The sequence below is a fragment of the Ricinus communis genome, chromosome 5 (assembly GCF_019578655.1).
Source record: "Ricinus communis isolate WT05 ecotype wild-type chromosome 5, ASM1957865v1, whole genome shotgun sequence".
NCBI lineage: Eukaryota > Viridiplantae > Streptophyta > Magnoliopsida > Malpighiales > Euphorbiaceae > Ricinus > Ricinus communis.
Genome location: NC_063260.1, coordinates 8,381,176 through 8,405,897, shown reverse-complemented (window position 1 = coordinate 8,405,897; position 24,722 = coordinate 8,381,176). Strand labels below are relative to the sequence as shown.

Genomic DNA, 24,722 nt, shown 5'->3' with positions numbered 1-24,722 from the left:
TTCAGTTAAGGTGGAGTTTATGAATTTTGTGCCATTATCAGTTCTTAATTTTTTTAACAAAGATTTGAAACTATCTTTTAATGAAAGCACAAAAATTCACAATAGTTTTAGGTACTTGAGTTTTATCTTGCAACAAGTAAGTCTATCTACATCTGGTATAGTCATCCATAAGGGTTAGAAAATATAAAACACCACTTAAAGACTTTTGCTTGAAAGGGCCCCAAAGGTCGGCATGTAAAATTTCAAAAGCAAGAGAAGTTGTAATTGAACTATTTGAAAAAGATAATCTTTGTTGTTTAGTGAGAGGACAAACAATACAAATATGATCTTTTGGTATCTTTACATTCAATTCTGATATATGAGAACTTTTATCAAAAGAAGGATGTCCTAGTCTAGAATGCTAAAGAAGACAGCTTTGATCATTCATGCAACTAAAAGAAACATCCTTATTTTTATACAAACTTTTGACAATATTATTAATAGGTAAAACATAAGAAGATATTACTTGTTGCAGTAATTCTGTAGTGAAATGAAAACTTGAGGTATCTATCTTATATAAACCAGCTTGTTGTCTGCCAACAGTAACAATTTTATCACTCAGATGGTCCTGGAAAGGATAAAATGTCACCTTGACATTATTATCAAAAGTTTATCTACTAACATAAAGTAGATTATATTTAAAAGCGGGAACAAACAAAATATTTTTCAATATTAATTTGGAATTTAAAACCATAGATCTTGTGTGAGTCACATTAGTACGGGTCTCATTTGACAAGAAAATAGGTGATGGTTTTTTCAAAGGTTTAGGCAGATTCAAATAGTGAAAATTAGCAGTCATATGATTTGTAGCACCTGTATCTACAATCCATATAGTTACACCATATACATTTGCACAGAAATTAGAATAGGCAATAGAATTACTTGAGAAACAAGCAGCTGCATTAGCAAAATCCATCTCTATATTTCCTTTGCCCTTCATGAACTTTTGAAACTCTTATTGTACAGTAGAGCTAATAATCTTACCAATGTCATCCATTTTAAAACTAGTATCATTCTCCTCATCAAAAGGTGTCTCCATAGATTCTTTCTCAGAAACATGTGCTGCAAACCTGCCTCTATTTCCATCTTGATTTCATTTTCCAGAATTCCTCCAAAATTCTTTGAACCTTCATAAGCATCTCTTGGCTTTTTATACCACTCAGGATAACCAATTAGCTTAAAGCACTCCTCCTTAGTATGGCCATTCTTTTTGCAATAATTGCAAAATTTGTTTGGATCTCTTAGTCCCTTGGTTTCTCTTTTCCTTGTAAATTGATCAGTTTTCACCATCATTGCTACATCTTCAATCAGTCTAGAAGTAGAATTAAAAATAAATTTCTACTTTTCATCTTTCAAAACAAGTGCATAAGCCTTGTTTGTACTACGCATAGGTTCCATCATCAACAAATTACTTCTTACAGTTTCAAAAGAATCATTTAGTCCTATCAAGAATTGCATTATCTTATTTCTATCAGACATCCCAGCTAGCCTTTTATTAACATCACAGGTACATTTATTGCAAGAACAGGAAGGTATAGGGGCTAACTCACCAAATTGATCCTATAATTTCTTCAGCTGAGTGAAATAGAGTGCAATGGACTTGTTGTCTTGCTTAATAGAACTAATTTCTCTCTGGATTTGAAACTCCAAAGGTCCATTACATTCTCCAAATCTCTCTTGAATTTCTTCCTACAGTTCTTTTGAGTTTCCTGCGTACATGAAGCCTTCTGATAAATCCTTTGCAATAGAATTCAGTATCCAAGACATAACTATCCAATCTTGCTTTTTCCAAACTTTATATTCCTTTGAGTTACTAGCAGGAGCTACTATATCACCAGTTATAAACCCTAGCTTATCTTTTACCCCTAAATCAATTTCTATGGAACGACTCCAAGAAAGATAGTTGTTTCCATGGAAGATTGTATTCACAAGAAAAGCCCCATTATTTCCAGCTGATTGATTTGATTCTTCAATTTCTAGGGTTTCTAGTGTCTCCGAATTGATTTCAATTACCATTGTTAAAAGTAAGCAAAATCGAAAAAGTAAAATCAAAAAAGTAAACACAAAGATTGTGAATAAGATGAAAGAAAAACAAATCAAAGAATCTTATCAGAAAGGCTCTAATACCATGAAGAACTTGAATTCAAGTTTAGTATCAATCAAGAGTTGAGAGAAAAGAGTAAAGTGAGAAAGTTATATTTTCATTAATCTCACACACTTACAACTTAATGAGAGTTTTAACTTATATACTAACTACAAGACAAAAATAACTTTCCAGCTAAGCTAATTTTATTATAACAGAATTGTTATAACTAACTATAAAAAATACACTGTACATTATGTTAACATTTATTAACTATAAATAATTAATTATTTAATATCAAAATATAAAATACTCATATATAATTATAATAAATACACACACGACTATTCTAAATTTTCTATTGCATTACTGTTTTTGCCATCATAAAAATACAAATTAAATATAATTAATATAATTGGTCATGATTGCGATTATATAATTGCTATAAAACCAAGAGAAAAATAATGTGTGTATATATATATATATATATATATATATATATATATATATATATATATATATATATAAAAACTTTTAAATGTAAAAACTAAGAATTAAGAATATTAATATAATATAAAAAGTTAAGAATCATTTATAAACAGAAAACAAAATAAATAGAAAAATATTAATTTTGTTTAAAGTAAGAAATCTAATTAAATGGAATTTTTTAAAAAAATTCTTAAAATTTTTAAAAATAAATTAAAATATGAAAAAAATAATAGAAAATATTTTTTGAAGTATCCAGAGAATTTTGATGCTCAAAATGTATCCAACATCAAAATATAACCCATTTTAGATTTTCTATACAACCTGTAACCTACCTTTACATGACCTTGTATGTTAATAAATTTTAAATTTTAAAATTAATAAATTTTATTATATAAAATCAATCCAAGATTTAGGAAGACATATTTACTAATAAGGTGGGAGTTGCAACCAACTACTGTATGATAGGAGAGGACCTGAGGAAGGTGGTAGATCCTGGTTGGTTCATTCTTTAACAACCCCTAGGTCCTAATCTTTATTTTAATAATGGTTTAATCACATTAATAATTATCACACTCTATTAATTTTATTATTCTTAGCAACAATGTGAATAGCATGTATTTATTTGTTAATTTATAAGTCAATGAAAAATATATATGTGGTTGAAGTGTTACTTTTTAATTGATATATATATATATATATTTATACCTTAGAAAAAGTCATGAATTTTGAATCTCGATTGAATAATGAATTAAAATGATAAAATCACTTGAGGCATAAGTTGTATTATTTTTTTTTAAAGGAAATCATAATGGTTGTTATTGACAATAAACTTATACACATTAATCACATTGCTATTAAAAATATCAAGAAATATAGTAATAAAAAAAATTTACTATAGATATTCAATTATATCGACAAAGTCTTAAAATGTGAACCCGATTAAAGATGAGTCATTGTAATATTATTTATTTAAATTATTCAAACTTTCAGACAATGAAACTCCCATAAAAAATTAATAAAATTTATATAGAATGAGACACTAATAAAAGCCACTTAATAAAAATTAAAATCAAAATCATAATAATAAAAGGTAAGTATTGAATTAGATTTAGAAGATATAAAACTATTGAAACTAAAAAGAAATCACCATCCTTTAAAATTATTCATTTAAAAAAAAAAAGAAAATAAAAACTTATATAATAAAAGAAAGAATTTTGTATTCTTATTAATAACTGTCTTCTTTTATTTTTAATAGCTCTTAAAAATAATTATAATTGCTCTGAAGAATTTTAACCACCTGTAACTACTCATTTCTTACCTTTTAACATAAGTTGTAGGATGATAATGAAATCATTTGAATTTGTTGAGGATTTAAAAGTTCAAAATTTTCTTTCTTTAAACCGAAGTTCAAACTATAAATATATAATTGCATTGAGAATTAAACCTACAAGCACACATGGTGAGTAAAAGTGAAATAATATTATTTTTGTTTTGTAATTTTTTTAAAATATGAATTAGATGACTAGAATATATTATTCTTTCAAATATAAGCCAGTTATCTCTTTTTTGTGCTCTAATTATACAATATTTATATTAATTCTAATCCTAAATAATAATATATATTAATATTATATTAACTAATAAATTAATTTTCTAATTAGATATAATTCAAATTCTATCTTAAAAAAAAGCATATATTTTAATATTATATTAATTCATAAATTAATCTTTTAATCAAATGATGATTTTAATTCTAAAAATTAATATTTTAAATTAATTACTAATTAGATATAATTCAAATTCTATCTTAAAAAATAGGATATTAAATATATTTTAATATTATATTAATTCATAAATTAATCTTTTAATTGAATGATGATTTTAATTCTAAAAAGTAATATTTTAAATTAATTTTAATTTACTATTACTTTTAAAATATTTTAATTAAAAATTTTATTAAATTTTATCTATAAACTTAAATTTATAAATTAAAATAAAAAAATCGTGCATACGCACTAAAAAAACTATTAATTTCATATCAAGTGGCAATGTTATGCACATATCTTTTTTTACAATAAATTGCAATAATATGGACTTAGATAAACTATTTGAATTAGTTATTTCATGACTTTATCTTTTTATACAAAAATAAAATAATGAATTTTCTCTGTTTTATTTTTATTAAGATTTTATTAATAAGTTTTAAGTTAAATTGCAGTCTGATTAGAATCTTTATGTGAAAAATTATTATATAAATATTATCTAACAGTAAATATATAATTATATTTATTATACTCGTAATATTTATTTTATAAAGTATAATAAATAACATAAAAGAAGAGAGATTATCAATTATCATTTTTCAAAATTGTGTTTTTTTAATAATAATATTTATAAATTTTAATTATTATCATATATGCGCAGGCCTAGTCAATTACTATTGTATATGTATTTTCTTTTGACCAACTCTGACATTTTAAATGCCATTTTGGAGTATGGACCGTTATTAACTTTTAATGCGTTTATAATATACTCCTATTTAGGAAGTTAATGTCTTTACTTATGGCATTAGTAATTCTTTTATCAGTTTTTTTTTTTCTTTTTGGTGATTTAATTATTTTATTTTATATATTCATTAATTATTAATTATTGCTAATTACTTATTATTTTTCTTATGTTTCTGTTAATCTTATCATTTATTTTTTTCCACTATCATGATAAATAATACTAAAAAGAAAAATAAAATTAAAAACTTTATCATTGATTGTCTCAAAAAACGACAAAAACAATTTAATTAAAGTTATGGTGCTCGAATTATCATTTATTAAAATTTTAGAAGATTATCAATTAAGGAATTAATATAATATCAAGGTAAGTTTTTTTAAGATATATTACTTTATTTATTTTTATATTTTGATTTTATCATTTTATTAATATAATTATTAATTTTGAGCAAACTAAAATTGATGCTATCATACTGGAAAATAAAAGGGAAAAAGGTAGTAGTGGCATGTAAAATATATTTAAATAAATTATTAAATTATTTTATTGATATAAAATAAATATTTTTTTATACTTAAAAATAATATATATTTTATAAAAGTTTTATGTATTAATATATCTTTATCAGTATATACATAGCATACATAATTTTTGATTTAATAATCCTATTATTAGATCATTAACAAAAAATTTGATATAAGTAACATGATTTAAATATAAAAAACTTATAAAATTTAAGTAATAATTTAAACAATTTTTTCTATGCTTTAAAAATTATTGAAAAGTAAATCATTAAATCTCTTTTTAATTATATTTGTTCAAAATAACGATAATGATAGTATAACTAAAGGTTTAATTTTATAACCTTTTAAAGTAAAAGAATAAAATAATAATTAATATCAGAAAGGATTTATTATATTTTAACTTATTAAAATAAAATAAAATTATTAGTATATATTTCTTAATAAATTAATATATTTTATAATATATGTAAATTTTTGTTTTTAATAATATATTAAATTTATTTCACTAGATATAAAGATTTTATAATATTAAAATTATAAAATATATATTATATTATTCTTTTATTTTTATAAATAATGAATCAAACACTTAACATATACCTGCAGAAAAACTCCCCTGTTCTGATTAAGCCAAAGTTGTCTGTCTTATAGGACACGGGCATGTCATTTGCTAATGCATGCATCAAGACTAGCATTTTTCTTTTTTTCTTTTTGTCCAAAAACAAAAATCCAATTTTTAGGTTTTGATTTTAGAGGCTGTGATTAGGGCTGAGTATGGATCTCGGTGATTTCCGTCCGAACCGAATAACTGGATTGAAAAATACCAGAACTGAAATAACCGAAATTTTTTATAACCGAATTGAACTAATCCGAATTTTTTTACTATTACGGTATGGTACTGATTTTTTAGTAAAAACCACACTATAACCGATCCGTCCCGTTTTGTACTGATCCGGACTAAACTCGTAGAACTGAATTTTTTATATATATTTATTAATAATTATTTATATTATATAAATAATACCTATTAAAAATAACTATAATATTATAAAATACTTTATACTCTATAAAAAATTATTTTATATTTATCATTTTATATAATTCAAGCAATTAGTATCGAAATAAGAAAAAAATACTACATATTAAAAGTAACTATAACATTATAATGTACTTTATACTCTATAAAAAAAAAGTTATATATTAATATATCATATAGTATACTGATACTAATATACATTACTCTAATACTAAATTTATAATTTACTCTCTACTAACTTAACCCTAATATATTTTCTTACCACATACTACAAACCTACACCTAACAATTTGAACATACCGTCTTCCTCTTTAGAACACACTGCCGCACCTCCCACTTTGCAATTCAGAAAGACAAAATCCCTAAGGCAAATTTTTGGACGGAAAATCAAAAGGAAGAAGGAAGAAATTGGCTCGGGTAGACGTCTTCCTATTTAGAACACATCGTCGCACCTCTCAATTTTCAATTCAGAAAGATAAAATCCCTAAGGTAAATTTTTAGATAGAAAATTAAAAGGAAGGAGGAATAAATTGGCTCGCGTAGACGTCTTCCTCTTTAGCACTCTCTCTTCCCATAACTATACCGCCATTGCTCAGTCTCGGGTATTTTTTTTTCTTTTTTACTTTTTTACATTTATTTTTGCTTGGTAGATTGTTGGCTGTAACTGCGAAAAATATTTTATTTTAATGATTGCCATCTGCAAAATATTTTTATGCTAGCAGTAACATATATTTTAATGGTTTATATTTAAACATTGAATGAATTATTATATTTACAAGTGACTGAATTGTAAAACATGTTGTTCAAGAATGTGATTACAATTCTAATTCAGATTTTCATGCTACTTTCTTTAGGTTGGTAATCATATTTTCTCTAAATATATTTGATTAAAGATGAGATTAAAGTTGTATTTTTAAAATTTTTTAGAATCGAAAATAGCATCGAACCGAACTGTATTCAACCGTAAAAATTGGTACAATACGGTACGGGTCCTTTTATGTTTCGTATGGTACTGGTACCTTCAACTTTAAAAGAACCGAGGTTTGGTATGGTACTGGTGATTTATAGATAACCGAATTGTACCGATCCGTACTCAGCCCTAGCTGTGATGGTTTAGAAAAGGAGTAATCTCAAAAACTTCTCTAAAAGAAAAAATAAAAACAAACAAATAAAGGGCGAACTTACTACTATAGTTGTTATTGGCTATTGTTGGAGTGTAAACGAGCCAAGCCGAGTCGAACTTCTAATATTTAGATTTGATTTATAAAATTTAACTATCTTTTATATTTTAGAATTTGAACTTAGCTCGTTGTAATTTTGATATATTCGATCTTGGTTCAAGTTAGCTCAACATTATATATAAATTAACTGAATTCGAGCTCGACTCTTTATTAGCTCGGTACATATAAACGAGGTAGGTTTGGACTCTATTCGATTTTAAGTTCGTTAAACAAATTCAATTTTACTAAGTATATAGTTGTAAATTTTGTAATTATAAATAAATTATAAACAAAAGTAAAATATTTACATAAATGTTCTTAGTGAGTCAGCTCGCAAGCTCAGATGTGCCGAGTACTACTAAACTCGAGCTCGGCTTGTTTAATAAACGAACTCGAAAATAATGCTCAAGATCGCCTTGTTTATTCTGCCGAATAAATTTAAATAAATTTTTATCAAGCCGAGTTTCGAGGAATTTGCAAACAACTCGGCTTATTTGCAGCCCTAGCTTATTGCATATTTCATGTGTGTACTTTTTCATATTAGCCATAAGTTTTGAAATTTATACAATCTATTCATATTATGTTTCGGTAAGAAAGAGATTTGTTTCAAAACTAGAGACAGTTTTTCATCATGATCGACTAATATTGATGAAAATAAAATAAATTAATATTTTTATTATCTAACTTATAATTTATTAGAGCTTCTATAAAAAGAAGGAAAAATATAATTAATCATTAACTATTCAATTTTGTAGATAAAAAACAGTTATTCACTTTTCAATATATTAATTATTTTATATTATATACGTTTATTTTTTATTCGCCACAGTGTATGTAACTATAGATAACAATTACTCCAATATAATTGTAATAAAAGGCCTTTTTATCAACACTGATGAATATTTAGGAAGAAACTGAAACTCGATATTTTTCATATACCAAGGAAATGATTGTTCGCCATTGAACTACATTCGATTTAAGTATGTATTTTTACTTCTAAGCCTGGCCCGAATTGAACTAATGAAGTCTGGGTTTAAGAACAAAGGATCCCCAACTGGCTAAGCCAGCCCGGCCCGTCATTTGATTAGGTCTCATTGTGAAATTCCCGCTATAGAAATGTAGAAAAAGGACGCGCACTCGCGCAAGCTATAAATAAAGCTGGCTGTTTTACGCCATGATAAGGAAGAGAACAAACGATAGGAGCACCAAGCGCCAGCAACCATCAAGCCTATGGCAAAATTGCACCAACCTTCGTTCTTTAAAGCAAATCCACGCTTCCCTTATCATCAAAGGCTTCAATTCGAGTTCATATGCCTTAAGAGAGCTCATATTCGCAAGTGCCATTGTGATTCCTGGCACTATAGATTATGCCCACCAACTGTTCGATCAAGTTGCTGAACCAGACATCTTTATGTGGAATACCATGATGAGAGGTTCATCGCAAAGCCCGAGTCCTATAAAAGCAGTTTCACTCTACACCCAGATGGAGAATTGCGGTATTAAGCCTGATAAGTTCACTTTTTCGTTCTTGCTTAAAGCTTGTACTAGGCTTGAATGGAGGAACATGGGATTTTGTATTCATGGCAAGGCCCTGAAACATGGATTTCAAGAAAATACATTTGTGAGAAATACCCTTGTTTATTATCATGCTAAATGCGGGGATTTAGGGATAGCTAGAGAGATGTTTGATGATTCGGCAAAAAGGGATGTTGTTGCTTGGTCTGCTTTAACTGCTGGATATGCAAGGAGAGGGGAATTATGCATGGCGAGACGGTTGTTCGATGAAATGCCAGTGAAAGATTTGGTTGCTTGGAATGTGATAATTACAGCTTATGTTAAGAGAGGAGAGATGGCTTGTGCAAGGAAACTCTTTAATGAGGTTCCTAGAAGAGATGTAGTGACTTGGAATGCGATGATTGCAGGGTTTGTGCATTGTGGGGAGAATGAGCAAGCATTGGAGATGTTTGAAGAGATGATAAGTGTGGGAGAGCAGCCAGACGAGGTTACAATGCTGAGTCTTTTGTCAGCTTGTACAGATTTGGGAGATTTGGAAGTTGGTAAGAAAGTGCATTCTTCAATTTTGGAAATGAGTTTAGGAGACTTGAGTGTCTTACTAGGGAATGCGCTTACATATATGTATGCTAAATGCGGGAGCATTGAAAGGGCACTTGAAGTGTTCAGAGGGATGAGGGAGAAAGATGTTACAACATGGAATTCAGTTATAGTAGGGTTGGCTTTGCATGGCCATGCTGAGGAGTCGATCCATTTATTTAGAGAGATGCAGAGGCTGAACAACATTAAGCCAAATGAAATAACTTTTGTTGGGGTGCTAGTTGCTTGTAGCCATGCTGGCAAAGTTGAAGAGGGGCAGCGATATTTTGACCTTATGACGTATGGATATAATGTAGAGCCAAATATAAGGCATTATGGGTGTATGGTTGATCTGTTAGGGCGTGCAGGGCTATTGAATGAAGCATTTGAGTTCATAGATAAAATGAAGATTAAACCTAATGCTATAATTTGGAGGACTCTACTGGGGGCTTGCAGAATACATGGAAACATTGAGCTGGCTAGGCGTGCAAATGAGAAACTACTTGGTATGAGAAGGGATGAGAGTGGTGATTATGTGTTACTTTCCAATATATATGCCTCAATAGGTGAATGGGATGGGGTTGAGAAGGTGAGGAAATTAATGGATGATAGTGGGGTGAGGAAAGAGCCTGGTTGTAGCCTAATTGAAACTGATGAAAGAGTTCTCATGCAGTTCTTATTTGATTCAAAACACCAGTTAAATATGAGAAATCAGAAATCATGAGCTGTAAGAAATCATCTCGTGCCTCCCGCATATAAAGGATATAACTGAACATTGAACATGGCTATATGATTACATCCTGTTATACTTGTTCATTTTTGAGAAGGCACTTTTGACCCTTTTCCTTCTGATATTGGAAGTATTTATATATTGTGATTACTTACTTGAATAGACTGGCAAACAAGAGTGCCGAGGATTGGCCTTTCTAACATTTTCTTACTGGTGACTTCATTTAAGCACATGCTTCAACTAATAGAAACTTTTAAGTTCTGGAGTATGAATGTAATACTTCAGTTCACCCTGATGAACTTTCTGAGCATAAACCTTAATACACACTAAAAGTTAGCAAATTGTCGTCACTTTAAAAAGAAGTAGAAAAACACCAAACTCCTGTTATGAGAAATGATGATGCAGCATCATTTAAGTAAGGTTAGTTTGGTCTGAATGAAGGTAATGACTTGTTTCAAATCAATAGAAACTTATATATACTAGCAGGCTTTCTAAGGATTGAGAATTCCCATCATTCAGGTCAGTGAAGATTAATGCTTGTATTTCTATGATAAAATGAATTTAGGATGCTTGGAGCCATTGAACTTTGCTAGAGTACTGATACGGTTGATGGATCTTTCTGCTTCGTTTAAAAATTTAGTGATTCATATGGGCATCCTTCTTAGTGTTACTTATCTGGTACTGGGCAAACCTCTTCCTTCCCTCATATTGTTGGAATCATTTAAAACATCAACTTAGATTAATGAGCATCTTGTTAACAGTAATATATCCGCAGGGTGTTTAACAAGTGTTGTGTAACATGGTTGCCCAGATTCTTATATTCCTCTATGCATTTCCTGACTTGTTATTAATTATACACAAAGCTGTTATAACCCTACTGACCAGAGTAGTTGTGTCATTAGACATACATAAATAATGTCCTTTTTGATAATTGTCTAACTGCTTACCTTGGAACTGGGAAGTTCTTTACATACATACAAAATGAAAAGGTATCCTATTTTTCCTTTAATGTGAGTTAACCCCTGACAAATCATTGATTGTCTGAAAGACACACACACACACATAATATATATATCATCAGAGTAAGATCTTGAGTTATATATATATATATATATAACTCAAGATCTTACTCTGATGTATTTGTTTTGTCTTGTAGTGCATTCCAAGTATCAGGAATATTCAATCCTTGATATCCTTCTCTTCGGAAGTTTCAAAAGAAAAAAAAAAAGTTCTTTTACTTAGCCCACATGAAATCAACTCGTGTTGTTCATGTCAACATTCAAATTACATGGCAACTTCATTGCATTACATATCAAAGCAGAGAAAACATATGCGATAATATGACATTAAATCAGACTATTCTAAACTCACACTTGCAAAATACAAAGTGAAAACACGCAGCACACTCTCTAATCAGATGCAGAGGATCGATTAGTTTCGCCGGGAAAGGGCAGAAGCAGACATCAAGATTAGCAGTATGAACACAGCTACTCCTACAAAGGATCCAATCAAGGAGCCAGAGATTCGCTCGCAGAAAGAATTGAACTGTTGGCAGATAGCAAACCAGTTTGCCCTAGTATTACCCTTGTGTGCCAAGTATACAATAGCTGCTGCTGCTGATGCGCCAGCAGTTAAAAGAGCCAGCATCGCCTACAAGGGAAGAGCCAACAGGATATCTTGAGGTGGGAGTAAAAGAAGAAGTCTATATTAATTTTACTGGTTTATACAAAATATTCGTAGTAACTATATTGCCATTATAAAAAAAATGTCGTTAAGATGAGTTGTTCGTACTAGATTTAACCTCCAAGGAATTACCGTATCAAAGATGATCAAAATAATTCTTCTGTTTTTTGCAGTGCTTCTTACAATGTTGACGATAGAAAGTGGAAGAGAAAGGAGCAGATATCCGCTAACAACAATATTGGCAACTACAAAAAACCTGTTCATCAAATTATAAGTCCATATCTGTCAAATGCTTAATTAGAAGATTTTTCAACAGAGAAATACCCCATGCACGTATATATGAACATAAGCAAACATTTCAATGAAGAGAAACGTACGTGAAAGTTGGAAGATCATCATATTCAGCCCTGAAACGAATAAATTGTGTAGCGAAAGGAAGTGTTTCGTTCGTAGTTCCCATAAGAATTGCACTGGCTAGAGTACCAACTAATGCAACTAGTCTCAAGATAAAGTCCAGTATGGAGACCCCTCTATTCGCCCCACCTATTGGGGTCGAATCCTTGGCCACACCAAGCTCAATAGCATCAGTTTTCATTCTGCTAGCTAGGGATATGAGTCAAGAAGGAATTCTTTGAAGGGCAGGTTTTTTTGTAAGGCAAATTTGAGTTGGCAGATGCAAGTATATATATAATACATGCACTGCACAAGCACAAGCACAACAGTCATAAAGAACAGTAGTGGTTAACCAGTTGTTAGTGGCATGGTAGGCCCACTTACACAATCAACACCCACTAATCATCTACCTACATGTGTTCATGTTAATTACAGATGTATGATGAATAATGATCTTTCCAGAATATAATTAAAAAACAAGAGTAAGAGATGAATAATGGCACTACACCTGCCGTACTAACTCTTATGATTTGTTAAACCATACTTTTCTCATCTAAAATAGGAAATATGAGGTGACTAAGTCTTCCAACTCCAACAAACTACAGACAAATTGTCTTCAGACAAAGAAAAAACAAAAAGAAAAGAAAAGAGCTTGAACAAAAGAACCCTAATTGGAAAAATGGGTAGTATTTATTGTTTTGCTATATATGGTAACAGAATTGGCTTATAATTTTAGTGATGGGATATTCTAATTCCAACCTGGAAGGAGATACTGGAATATGGGGCAGTTAAGTTATATGATCTAGGGCATTCCGAAAGCCAATGACACGTAGAGTATTTATATATTTATTTTTTGGTCTGTCACGTAGAGATTTAGTTAGCTTATGATTGGAGTTGCCTTTTCTTTTTTCAATTTTTTTTAGATAAAATGAAACAAACCCAATTGACGACTAGGAATACTTAATTCCTAATTATGCTTAGGGCTAACAACATAATTAAAATAAAGGAAAAATGACAAAAATATCTATGTTTTTTTATTTTTTATCAAAAAATACAATGTAAATTTTTAAATTTTTTCTGTGTGAAAATATAAAAAATTATGATTTCTCAATTTTTTTTACAAAACACGGTGTCCGCGTTAGTTTTTTTTTTTTTTTTTGATTATTTTTTTATAAAACAACCAAAAAACAACTAAAGAAAAACCGAAAAATCACCGAAAGACAATCAAAAAACAACCATATCATATTTTTGAAATAAAAAAAGTTAAATAGATAATATTTTTGAAAAAAAGATTATACAGTAAAAATAATATTTTTTTATTAATTTTAAAATATTTCTAAAAAATTACCTTTAAAAGTTGGAGTATTTCATTAAGTTTTTAAACTTGTCTTACATAATTTGTTAGCACTTGAATGAAAGAGGTGTATGCAATTTTATCCAACATAGTCCAGAATTAGTGGCATTGGTATATTTATGTTTTATGGCCTTTTTTTTTCTTATTTTTGTCTTATGGCCCTATTTGCCAGCAATAATTCAAGTTAAGCTTTCAGTTAAATTATGTAGATACACATATGAAAAATTACAAGTTGAAAGGCCCTATCTATTTAATTATCTTATCTATTATTCTGTGCGAAAGTATTCAGAGTGCATTTTATACAGAATATATCAAGACTTGTGCATCTTGATATAGTAACAAGTATCTAAAAGCTTGATATACTAGCAAGCAATTCCTAATTAGTTTCATCTAAATATTCACAAAAATAAAGTAAAATGAAGATAAAATCTACTTGACAAGATACAAGTAGGGAATGCATAGCAAATAATCAAAGTCAAGTTAGTTCAATTTTCACAAATTTCTACACCACCAATGTAAATGATTTCAATCTAGACCCCATAATATGAGTTTCAAACTCGCAGTCAAAATTAAACAACAATCAGAAAATGGTCCGAGCTGTGTCAGGATGGGTTAGCTTTTGTTTCATTTTAGCATTTGAGACTTGAGACTCTCACCAGCCAGAAAGCACTTGGTGCGCCTGGTGAATGAATAATTGAGGTGTAGGTGCATACTCATGCCAATTTAGAATTCAGTTGGTATACGATGACGACAATAAATCATTGATCATCAATCATCAATCAACCAATCAACCTTGACTTGACTATAAGATTACCAAGAAGCAAAGTTGATTATCTGAAAACCAAAGTTCACCATATTAAGATCTTTCTTTCTTTTTGGTATCAAGAAACCATGACAACCACTACATATAAAGAATAGGCCATGGCTTTTACATCTCGTAAAATCCTTTTTATGAACATTAATATTGGTGATAATGATAGATGCTAAATCAAATCCGTATTAAAGCAGAATAGAAATACATTTCTGCAAGAGATTTAATTTCTGTAACATATATACAAACAAGAAACTTCAGTCATCCAGAATGCCATGGTACAAAAGATTTGGCAGCTTTTGTTCCAGTAACTGTAAATGCTACAATGCATGGACGCAGCTGAATCATACAAGCCGATAGAAATGCATAAAATGTTTCCAAGATAAAGATTATATCAACAGATGAATAAATGTAATAGATCAATTAATGAAGCTACAAAGCCTTATCTTAATAGACTTTACTATCCCACTTTGAACCTGGAGTCCTTTTTATTAGAAAATCCACTTCCGGAAAGAAGCCTCGCCAGGAAACCTTGACTACTGTTGTTATTACGCTCCTCTTGGTTATTGTCCTTGTCTTTGAATTTTTGTAAATTGCTGATGAGAGACCAGTGAGTGTCAAAATCTGGCTCATAACCGTTCCGTTGCATCATTTGCATGAGCTGAGATGCCTTCCTTGGATTGTTTTCAAAGCGATACCTATTAATGACAGTGGAGTACATTTTTCCAGGTGGAGTTTCACCTAACTGAGCCATAGAGATAAGGAGGCCTTCTGCTTCTGCAGTTCGTCCAAGTTGGCAAAGGTTGTGTACAATCATGTTCCAGGTCTTCATGCTTGGTCTAAGTTCCCTATCCAACATCTCAGTATGGAAATCCATTGCCTCATTCAGTTGATTCCATATGCACAGACCTTGGATTATACAATCATAGCTGGCAGAACTAGGGGTGTTTCCTTTTCTCAACATTATGTTCAGAAGATCAACTGCCTTATTCAATCTTCCACAGAAACAAAACCGCTTAATTAGGTTATCATAATTAATTGTATCGGGAATTAGACCATTATCTGCCATGCGATCCAGAAAATATTCAGCTTCTTGAAGCTTATCATGAGAGAGAAAGCTTTCAACAATTGCATTTTGAACAAATGATCCATGAATCCAACCTCTCTTTTCCATTTCTTGACTCAACTCCAAGACTTCACTAAGTTGTCCAAGATCACACATACAAGTTACTGCTGTTCTTATGCTGCGATTATTTGGCTTAAATCCCTTCGAAATCATAGTAGACATATAGTGTACAACACTAGCCACATCTTTACATTTTGAAAACCCATATACAAGAAAATTATAAGTAACTTCGTTAAGTAGCAATCCCTTCTCCTGCAATTCATCCAGGACTCTAACCACGTGCAAGCAGTTGCCAGCTGAGAGAAGATGGAATATCAGAATGTTGTAGATGACAAGGCTATCATACCTGCTGTTTTCTAGCATTAGCACCTTCAGGCTTAATGCAGAGGTGAAACTACCATGCATACACATCAAGCGTGCTAAATTCTGGTAACTTGAGACTGAGGGGCTTAAAAACTTTCTTATCAGAACACTGAGCAATTCTCTCACTTTTTTCCAGTTATTAGCTTGGCAATACCCTTGAAATAGCATGTTATAAATTTCAGCATCAGGAAGTAGCCCCTTCAGCAACATATTCTGCAACATATTGGCTGCTTCTCCGATCTTGCCTGTCTTACAAAATCCTTTAACTAAAGCACAGTCAACAGAAAGCTGAGACACAGATTGCTCTCTCAAACTAATGTCCCTTAAAGCAATAGCTATATCTAGTCTATCGGCCTTACACAACTGAGGAATCAAAATAACAGAAACATCCAAGCAGGGAACTAAGTTCCTAGCCAAAACTTCACCCGCCATTGTTGAGGCTGCTATATATTTTCTCTCCTTGCATAACCCTCTTAAAAGATAGCTATAAACAACATTATCAAAGACGCAACCCTGCTGCAGCAGTTCATCCACCAATTTGTGTGCAATGCTAGTGAAACCTGTGATGGAAAGCTCTTCAAGAAACATATGAAAAATTTCAGCCCTTAAATGAGGATAAAATACCATCATGCTTTCAAGAAGCTCTATTACTCCCTTCACCATCCTATGGTAACATAGACATCCAACAAGAGATTTACAATCCTTTAACTCTGGTAACCATTTGCTATTTTGAGCAATATCCCAGCAATCACGAACCGCCTGCAAATCCCCCCTTTTACATAATCCAACAATTAGAGCAGTATATGTTCCATTTTCAATTATTACATCCTTCAGAAGCATTTGATGGAAAATTAGCCTCCCGTGGTACATCAATCCACTCTTGCAGCATGCTTGCACTAGCAAATTTAGAACTTCATCATCTAGTTGGTTAGCCAACTTTGGCATTTTCTCAATAAGATGGATGCATGCCCTGATGTGGGAACGGGATGCACAAAGTCCCCTCACTAATGCTGCCAGGACAGAAAGAGAAAGTTCTTGACCCCATCGAAACATTTCATCTATCAACAACAATGCAGCTTTAAAATTCCCTTGATCACATCCCTCCCTTATAAGCAAATTAAAATCAGGTAACATGGAGTCTTTAAGAATCCCACTTACTTTTTTCTCATACTCATCTATGTTTGTATCCAAATAAAGCCCATTCCCAATATTATCAAAAAATTCCGTCTTAGAAAATCCCACATTATTATCCCTTTTCAACCTCACAGAGAATGGACTGAACCCCAGGACCATAAATGCCTCAGAAAGTGGATTCTCAAGAGAAGAGGATTTAACCAAACCACATTTCAGCATCTCATGGACCATCATCTTCACTTCATCAAATTGTCTAGCTTTGCAGTATCCTGCCAAAAGAGTCCTGAAAAATGATAAATTTGGGGTCACTCCCATATTAACCATTTCATCAAGAATGTCTCGCGCATGCTTCCACATACCCTCCCTAAACAATGCACCAATAAAGGCAATATATGACCAGATACTAGGCGTTAGGCCTCTCGATAACATCTCTGACAAATAAATAAAAGCACTCCTCAAATTCTCCTCAATACAACACCAACCAAGCAAGACGCCAAAAGTTGTTTCATCAGGCCGAAAACCCAAATCCTCCAGTTCTAGCCGGAACAAATTTGCTCTCTCGACACCATAAATGCTACATATACCACATATAATCTTATTTCCAACCCATAAATTAGGTGAACGCTTCATTTGAACAAAAAAACTAAGCAAATCTTCAAAATCCTTCTTGACAAAGTACCCAGAAGCAATCTCATTAATCAGAGTGCTGCTAGGCTCAAAACCTAAAGCCATTACTTTCCTCATGATATTTCTTGCTTCCTGAACCATTTCATCCTCACAAAGTAATCTAACAACTTTCTCGATGCTAGTTATCTCTCTATGGCTCAAATTAATTTCATGTTCCACCATATCCAAACAAATTCGAAACACCAATTGGGTGCTCCTCATTCTAACCAAGAGATTTATAAGACCATGATAGCAAAACAGTGATGGCACCAAGTTTTGCTCTTGCATTCGATCATACATTAACACCGCTCTTTCTGAATCACAAGAACTAACATACCTTTCAATCAACTTAGAAAATATTTCATTGTTATCCAACGAAATTCCTTGCCTTTCCATTGCCAAAAGCAGTAACTGAACCTCTCTAAACATCCCACATCTAGTAAGCAACAACGCCATAACCTCAAATGACTTAGGCAAATGCTTAAAGCCCTTATCTTGATCACTAACCCACTTGAAAATCCCCCATAAAGACTCAACCTTTGAACTCTTAATTGCAACTTGTTCACATTGAAATTGAAAACCAAGTAATATTTCAAGCACATCTTCAGGTCTTAACCTCAAAATCCTACTAAAACGACGTGTCAAATCAGGAATCACGTCAGAAATATCTAAAAGAAGTTCCTTTAAATAATTAGTATCCCTATAAAGATTCGATCTTTGGGTTTCAATTATATCAAAGAAGTGGGGATATTTAGATATAAAAGACTCTGAAAAACCATTGAAATTTATAGAAGATAAATGATAATCAAAGTGGGTTTTAGTTGATAGTGCAGGGTAAGCGAGAGTAACAGTAGTACATAAATAGTGTGGTTTAATGGAGAAGAGAAAACTAACCTTTTGGACATGGGATTTTCTGTTGAGAGAAGAGATAAATCGGAGCATGTGATTGCTGCTGAGAATTGTGGCTTTTGTTGTCACAGTGATGGTGGTTTTCCTGCTCATTATACTCCATTAGTTCACTGTTTTACGAATCAATCGATGGACTGGCGAGTTGTTTAAGTGTTCGTCATTGGGGTCGGATAAACGATGTCGTTACAATGAAGGTTCTGCCGTTTATATTTTTGAGAAAAGCACTTGGTTTAGTATTATTTTCCCCTTTTCCAAAAATATCCGGTGAGAAAACGGATAATGCAAAGTCGACAACAAAACGGTGCGTTTTGTTTTAGAAGACATTAATTATTATTTTTTGGATAAAATATTATTGATACGGTAGTTTTTCCATATATATTTTTACTTATATAGTATATTTTTTGGAGTCGTTCTGCAATGTATCTAGGTGTACGACAGCCACTAGATTAGAATCTTTTAGTCTTAGTCATTAGATCAAATAATTTTTTATTTATTTAATAGGTAATTTTCTTTTATTTATTGAAATTCATAACCTGTGAAAATGGTTTTTCACACAATCTACTCATCATATCAAATTTTATTTTATTTTAATTTATTCCTCTCCTTTTCTTTTATCTTTATATTTCTTTATTTTTTTTCTATTGATACTCTTCCTTTTTCTCTTTTTCAATTGATGAACCATAATTCTCAAAATCTTTATTGGTCTACAACTATCAAATTATTTTAAAATCTTTGCTAAACTGTCTAAAATATTAGCAACTTAGTTGAAGAATTTGATTGTGGGTCTTCAACGACAACGTGATCGGGAAAGACAAAGGACTATGAGCCAATTGCAAATTATCAATCTTCCCTTCTAGCAGCTTTTTTTTTTTCTTCTTTTATAGATTTTTTTTCTTTTATGTCTATAAGTTGTGGGTTTGTTTCAAAATGGTGAAAAATACTGTGAATCAAAACTGGAAATTTTAATGTGTGTTGAGTGTGCTTTGATTGATTTGTTTATCAAATAGTGGTATTTTTTATGATGCATATAAAGCGTTTGATAATATGTCTGAGAGAATTTGACTTATTTATTCTGAAATTTTACTCCAAAAATATTCTCTTAAAAAGAAATAAAAGCCATGACCATGTGTGTACAGTGTAGCCCAGGCAGTCTCATAGCAAGATGAATTATTTAATGGATTGAATTTGAGAAGTTTCTTTCCTATGCATAAAAGTTTGAATATTAAAATTATAATTTTTCTTCCAATTTTTACACTTTGGCCTTTGAATAAAATTTGTTTTCCCCTACTATAAAACAACTAGTAATTCTAACAATCAGTAATTCTGGTCTTTATGCTAGCAGTAATGATTGATGAAAAATGTAAGGTTCCTAAGAATTAAACTGTTTCGCAATATTAAAATTCATGGATAAAATTGCAACTAATATTTAAATTTAAAAGTTTAGTATTTAAAAAGTATGGTCTAAGTACTCAAAATGTGAATGATAATAGTTTAGTAAAAATGTAGTAAATTGATGACTGAGTACCAAAGTGTAGAGTTGTTGATAAACATTAGACTGGAATGTTAATCTAGAAATATTAAGAGCTGAGATCTAAAAATATTATAAAATTCTCTTGGATTTTGTTTTTTAATAGTATTATCCTTTCGTTATAAGCTTACAAAAGATAAAGCAAAATTTTTATATGTATTACATTTATGTATCATTTTAAAAATATAAAACTTAATTAGTTATTGGTAAAAAATAAAAATTGAGTAAATGATTAGTCTATAGTCCATTAAGTCTCCCTTGTGGAAAGTGTTTCTAGTGCTCTTGAGTTTTTCTTAGGTTTTACTTAGCTTGTTTAGTACGAGAGGAGAGTTATCACGTCGCTTTTGGGTGTTTTGTATTTAATTCGTCTTTTTGAGTTTTGGTCAGAGGTGAAAAGTTTTCTCTTCCTTCTTTATGAAGGCAACCCAACCTAAGAATGGAGCTCTTCAAGACATCATTAATAAAACGGATCAGTTGCAGTGTATTGAGAAAGTTTTGCAACTCCAACATTCTAACAACATGGATTCTTCGTTGTATAAGAAACTTCTAGTGGGGAAAGTGTTAACCTTCAAGAACATTAATGTCCATACTATTAAAGGCATTTTATCAAAGGTCTGGAAGCTTTTAGGGGAATTTTTAGTTCAAAAGCACCAAAGGGGATGACACAACTTGTTCATCTTCTAGTTTTCCTCATATGAAGATAAGAATTGGGTCCTCAATGGTGCCCCTTGGTCAATCAGGAACTCTCTTATGGTTTTTATAGAGTGGCCAACTGATACACCTATTGACAGGCTAAAGTTCTCAGAGTGCCCATTCTAGGTGGAGGTACACCAATTAGCTCCTGACGAGATAAATGAATCAAATGATCGTCAAATAAGTAAGCTGTTGGGTAGGTACCTTGCTCTAGAGAGGCTCAATCCAAGGTTAGAATATGAATGTGTCATGTCATGAGAATCAGGGTGATGATTAATATGGAGGAGCCCCTACCATTGGGGTTTTTCAATAATAGAAGTAGGAAGAGCAAGGGCTTTAGGGAATCTGATTGGTCTCCTTTCCGATATGAAAGACTGCCATATTTTTATTTTCTTTATAGAAGGATAAGGTATGTGTTAAAAATGTGTCCATTCCAAGATGAACCAGAGTTTCAGCATTTACTCAATGAAGAAAATTTAAAGTATAGTGCGGCTATCAGAAGCCTTTGAAACCTAGGCTCAATATTCAGGGATCCTAGGCAATTACGAGTGCCTACCATGGAAGCAAGAATGAATGAAGAGAGACTGAAGGGGGCAAGGCTGGCTAAGGAGAGGGCACCCAGAGGAAATGTCGATGCGGAGATGAGAGATGTGCCATTAAAGAAGGAGGGTGAATTAGCGATTGTATCCCACGTGCCTGCTCAAGGAAGTAAGGGGTAGCTCTAGTGTAATCATCACTTGTTTGTAAGGCTCAAGGGGAAGGACTACCTTTTGAAGAGTGGTGGTAGAATCAACAGTCCATTTTGCTTAAACTAGTAATTATCTTTGAAAGGAGGTTTGGACAAGGGTCTTATCGATCTTAATGAGGGAAGCTCCCATATTAGTAGGGATAATGACAAGATCCTAAGACTTTGATGGAAGTGGAGAAAATTGCTTCAAAAGGGAAGCAGGTAAAGGGCCATTTAGACTCCTCGAGATCTAACTTGGATTTTGTTGAAGTTGAGCATCAAAGCTGGGTCTTTGGGCCCAATTTGGAACAGGGCGAGAAGAGTGGAAAGGGCTTGGATTTAAGGGTGAGGAGTGATAAAACATTTAAAAAGATTAAGAAGTTGGACCCTGTCATCAAAGCATAGGCCTATATATTAGAGTGGGTCGTGGGGGGAATAGATTGTTATAGGGGAGTTTGTTAGCAAGGAAGATGGGACTTGAGAATTGGAGACCAGTGGACTAAACAAAAGGACCTAGAAAGTCGTTGCATCCAATGAGATATCCTCCTTTGGCTTTCTAAAGAAAAGGAAATTAAGTCGTTGCATCCAATGAGATATCCTCCTTTGGCTTTCTAAGGAAAAGGAAATTAAAACAACTCACTAGGCAGAAGATATCTGTTAGAATTGAGGAAATATCTGAGGATCAAAACCAGGAGGTGGAAGCTAGCTCAGAAGAGAATGGAGAGGGACAAGGGAGTAACCTAAATGGAGAGGGGCAATGGAGTAACCTAGTAAGGGAAATCGATAATAGCGGTGGTGGCTCGCCTAAAGCCACAAGGGAAGCATGAGTAGGCTATGTTGGAACTGTCAGGGCTTAGGATGGAGCCTGACAGGTCATTAACTAAAGGGCATCATTCAGGCCTACCGTCCCTCTTTTATCTTTTTGGCTGAGATGAAAAGAGATTCTAGTTTTATAAATTTTCAAAATAGAAGATGTGGTTTTTCCCAATCATTTTATGTAGATCCTGTGGGGCTTTTTAGGGGCTAACTCTATAATGGAATAAGGATATTTACATTAAAATCTTGGATAGTAGTAGGCATTGGGTTCACTCCTTCTGTAGTCTCCCTAATAATAAATGTTATTTTGTTACCTTTGTTTATAGTGAAACTCGAAAGCAAAATCATGAGCATTTTTTACATGAGATTAGGAGGTTGAGGTTGGTGAATGAGGAGGCATGTCTGGTTATTGGGGACCTAAATTTGATTTTCGATGCAAATGAGAAGGTGGAGCCTAATGAGATATGCTCTTGAGAGTGGCTAAAGAATAGGCTGATAGTTGTAACCTTATTGACTTGGGGTTTCAAGGTCCCTAGTTCATATGGTGTAATAAAAGGAGAGGAGATCAGAGGATTTGGTAAAGATTGGACAGAGGCTTGTGAAATCCAAACTAGAGTATCTTATTTGAGAATGTTGTGACTCTGCATGGGCCACTCATAGGTTCTGACCATTATCACATTATTCTCTAGATGTCGGGTAAAGTGAGGCGTGTCCCTAAGAGGTTTAAATTTGACACTTTCTGGGCGGACGAGGAGGAGTGCAAGGACGGTGCAGAATACTTGGGGCTGGGGCTGCCATGTCAATGGCTCAAATCAATATATTCTAAAGGAGAAACTGTCTATTTGCCGAAAGTCGCTGACAAGTTAGCACAGGAGAAACTATGGCAACGCGAAGTTGAAAATGGCTGAGATCCAAAAGAAATTGGAGGATCTTTACTAGAATGCCAATGAGGATACTAGCCAAGAGAAGGAACTAAAAGAGACTTTTTCCATATTATAGACTAGAGAGGAACAGTATTGGGCTCAAAGATCCAGGATTAAATGGTTGCAGTATGGTGACCGAAATACGATGTTCTTCCAGGCCACAATTATCCATAGAAGAAGAAATAATAGCTTGGTTTCATTAAAGGATGCTAGGAGTGTGGCTGTATAATCAGGAGGATATTAAGGAGGAGGTGGTTCGACACTTCTCTCATGTGTTTAGAGAATAAGACCTTATTGGCACGGAGGACATCCTAAAATATATTTCCCCTGTGGTTTTGGATGAGATCATTAATGCACTTCTGAAGGATGTGGATGAAGAGGATATCAGGAAGGCAGTGTTTAGCATGGGGAGTCTGAAAGCTTCGGGTCGAGATGGTTTCCCGACTTTATTTTTCTAGAAGTTTCGGAATAAGACCAAAGAAGGCCTGATTGCAGCAGCTCGTCAATTCTTCACTAGGGGATATTTACTCAAAGCTCTCAACCAGACATCAATTGTGTTAATTCCTAAGGTGAACAACCCTGCCTCTCTTGATCAATTATGCCTCATTAGTCTATGTAATGTTTGCTATAAAGTTATATAAAAAAACATCGTAAATAGGCTTGAGCCATTTTTGGATGGCACAATTGATAGCCATCAGTTTGCTTTTATCCCGGGTAGACATATTCAGGATAATTTGAATAAGATAAATTCATATCAGAAAGAGGTTGACAATAAGTTCTTTCAAAATTGACTATTTGTCCCTCTATTAAAGGTGTTCCAGAAATGTTTGCGATCGAATAAATCACTCTATGAACGAATGGATCGGATCGAATTGGAAAGTG

The 24,722-nt window shown here is 32.1% G+C and overlaps 3 protein-coding genes across 3 annotated transcripts; 1 reads left to right on the top strand and 2 right to left on the bottom strand.

The window, feature by feature from the left end:
• Positions 1 to 8,915: 8,915 nt before the first annotated feature.
• On the top strand, positions 8,916 to 10,918 carry LOC8261615 (pentatricopeptide repeat-containing protein At5g15300). The gene is given in 2 exon segments (XM_015727777.3): positions 8,916 to 10,667; positions 10,670 to 10,918. Coding segments are annotated over 2 exon segments (1,674 nt in total). The 5' UTR covers positions 8,916 to 9,067; the 3' UTR covers positions 10,744 to 10,918.
• A 618-nt stretch (positions 10,919 to 11,536) lies between these two features.
• On the bottom strand, positions 11,537 to 13,859 carry LOC8261616 (casparian strip membrane protein 5). The gene is made up of 3 exons (XM_025159792.2): positions 12,775 to 13,859; positions 12,530 to 12,653; positions 11,537 to 12,364 (listed from the first exon to the last, which is right to left on the bottom strand). The coding sequence occupies exons 1-3, from the start codon at positions 12,990 to 12,992 to the stop codon at positions 12,146 to 12,148; spliced, it is 561 nt and encodes a 186-aa protein (XP_025015560.1). The 5' UTR covers positions 12,993 to 13,859; the 3' UTR covers positions 11,537 to 12,145.
• A 1,284-nt stretch (positions 13,860 to 15,143) lies between these two features.
• LOC112536888 (pentatricopeptide repeat-containing protein At5g15280, mitochondrial) lies at positions 15,144 to 20,157 on the bottom strand. The gene has a single exon (XM_025159791.2). It carries the CDS (start codon positions 19,244 to 19,246, stop codon positions 15,416 to 15,418), a length of 3,831 nt encoding a protein of 1,276 aa, XP_025015559.1. The 5' UTR covers positions 19,247 to 20,157; the 3' UTR covers positions 15,144 to 15,415.
• Between the last annotated feature and the right edge of the window lie 4,565 nt (positions 20,158 to 24,722).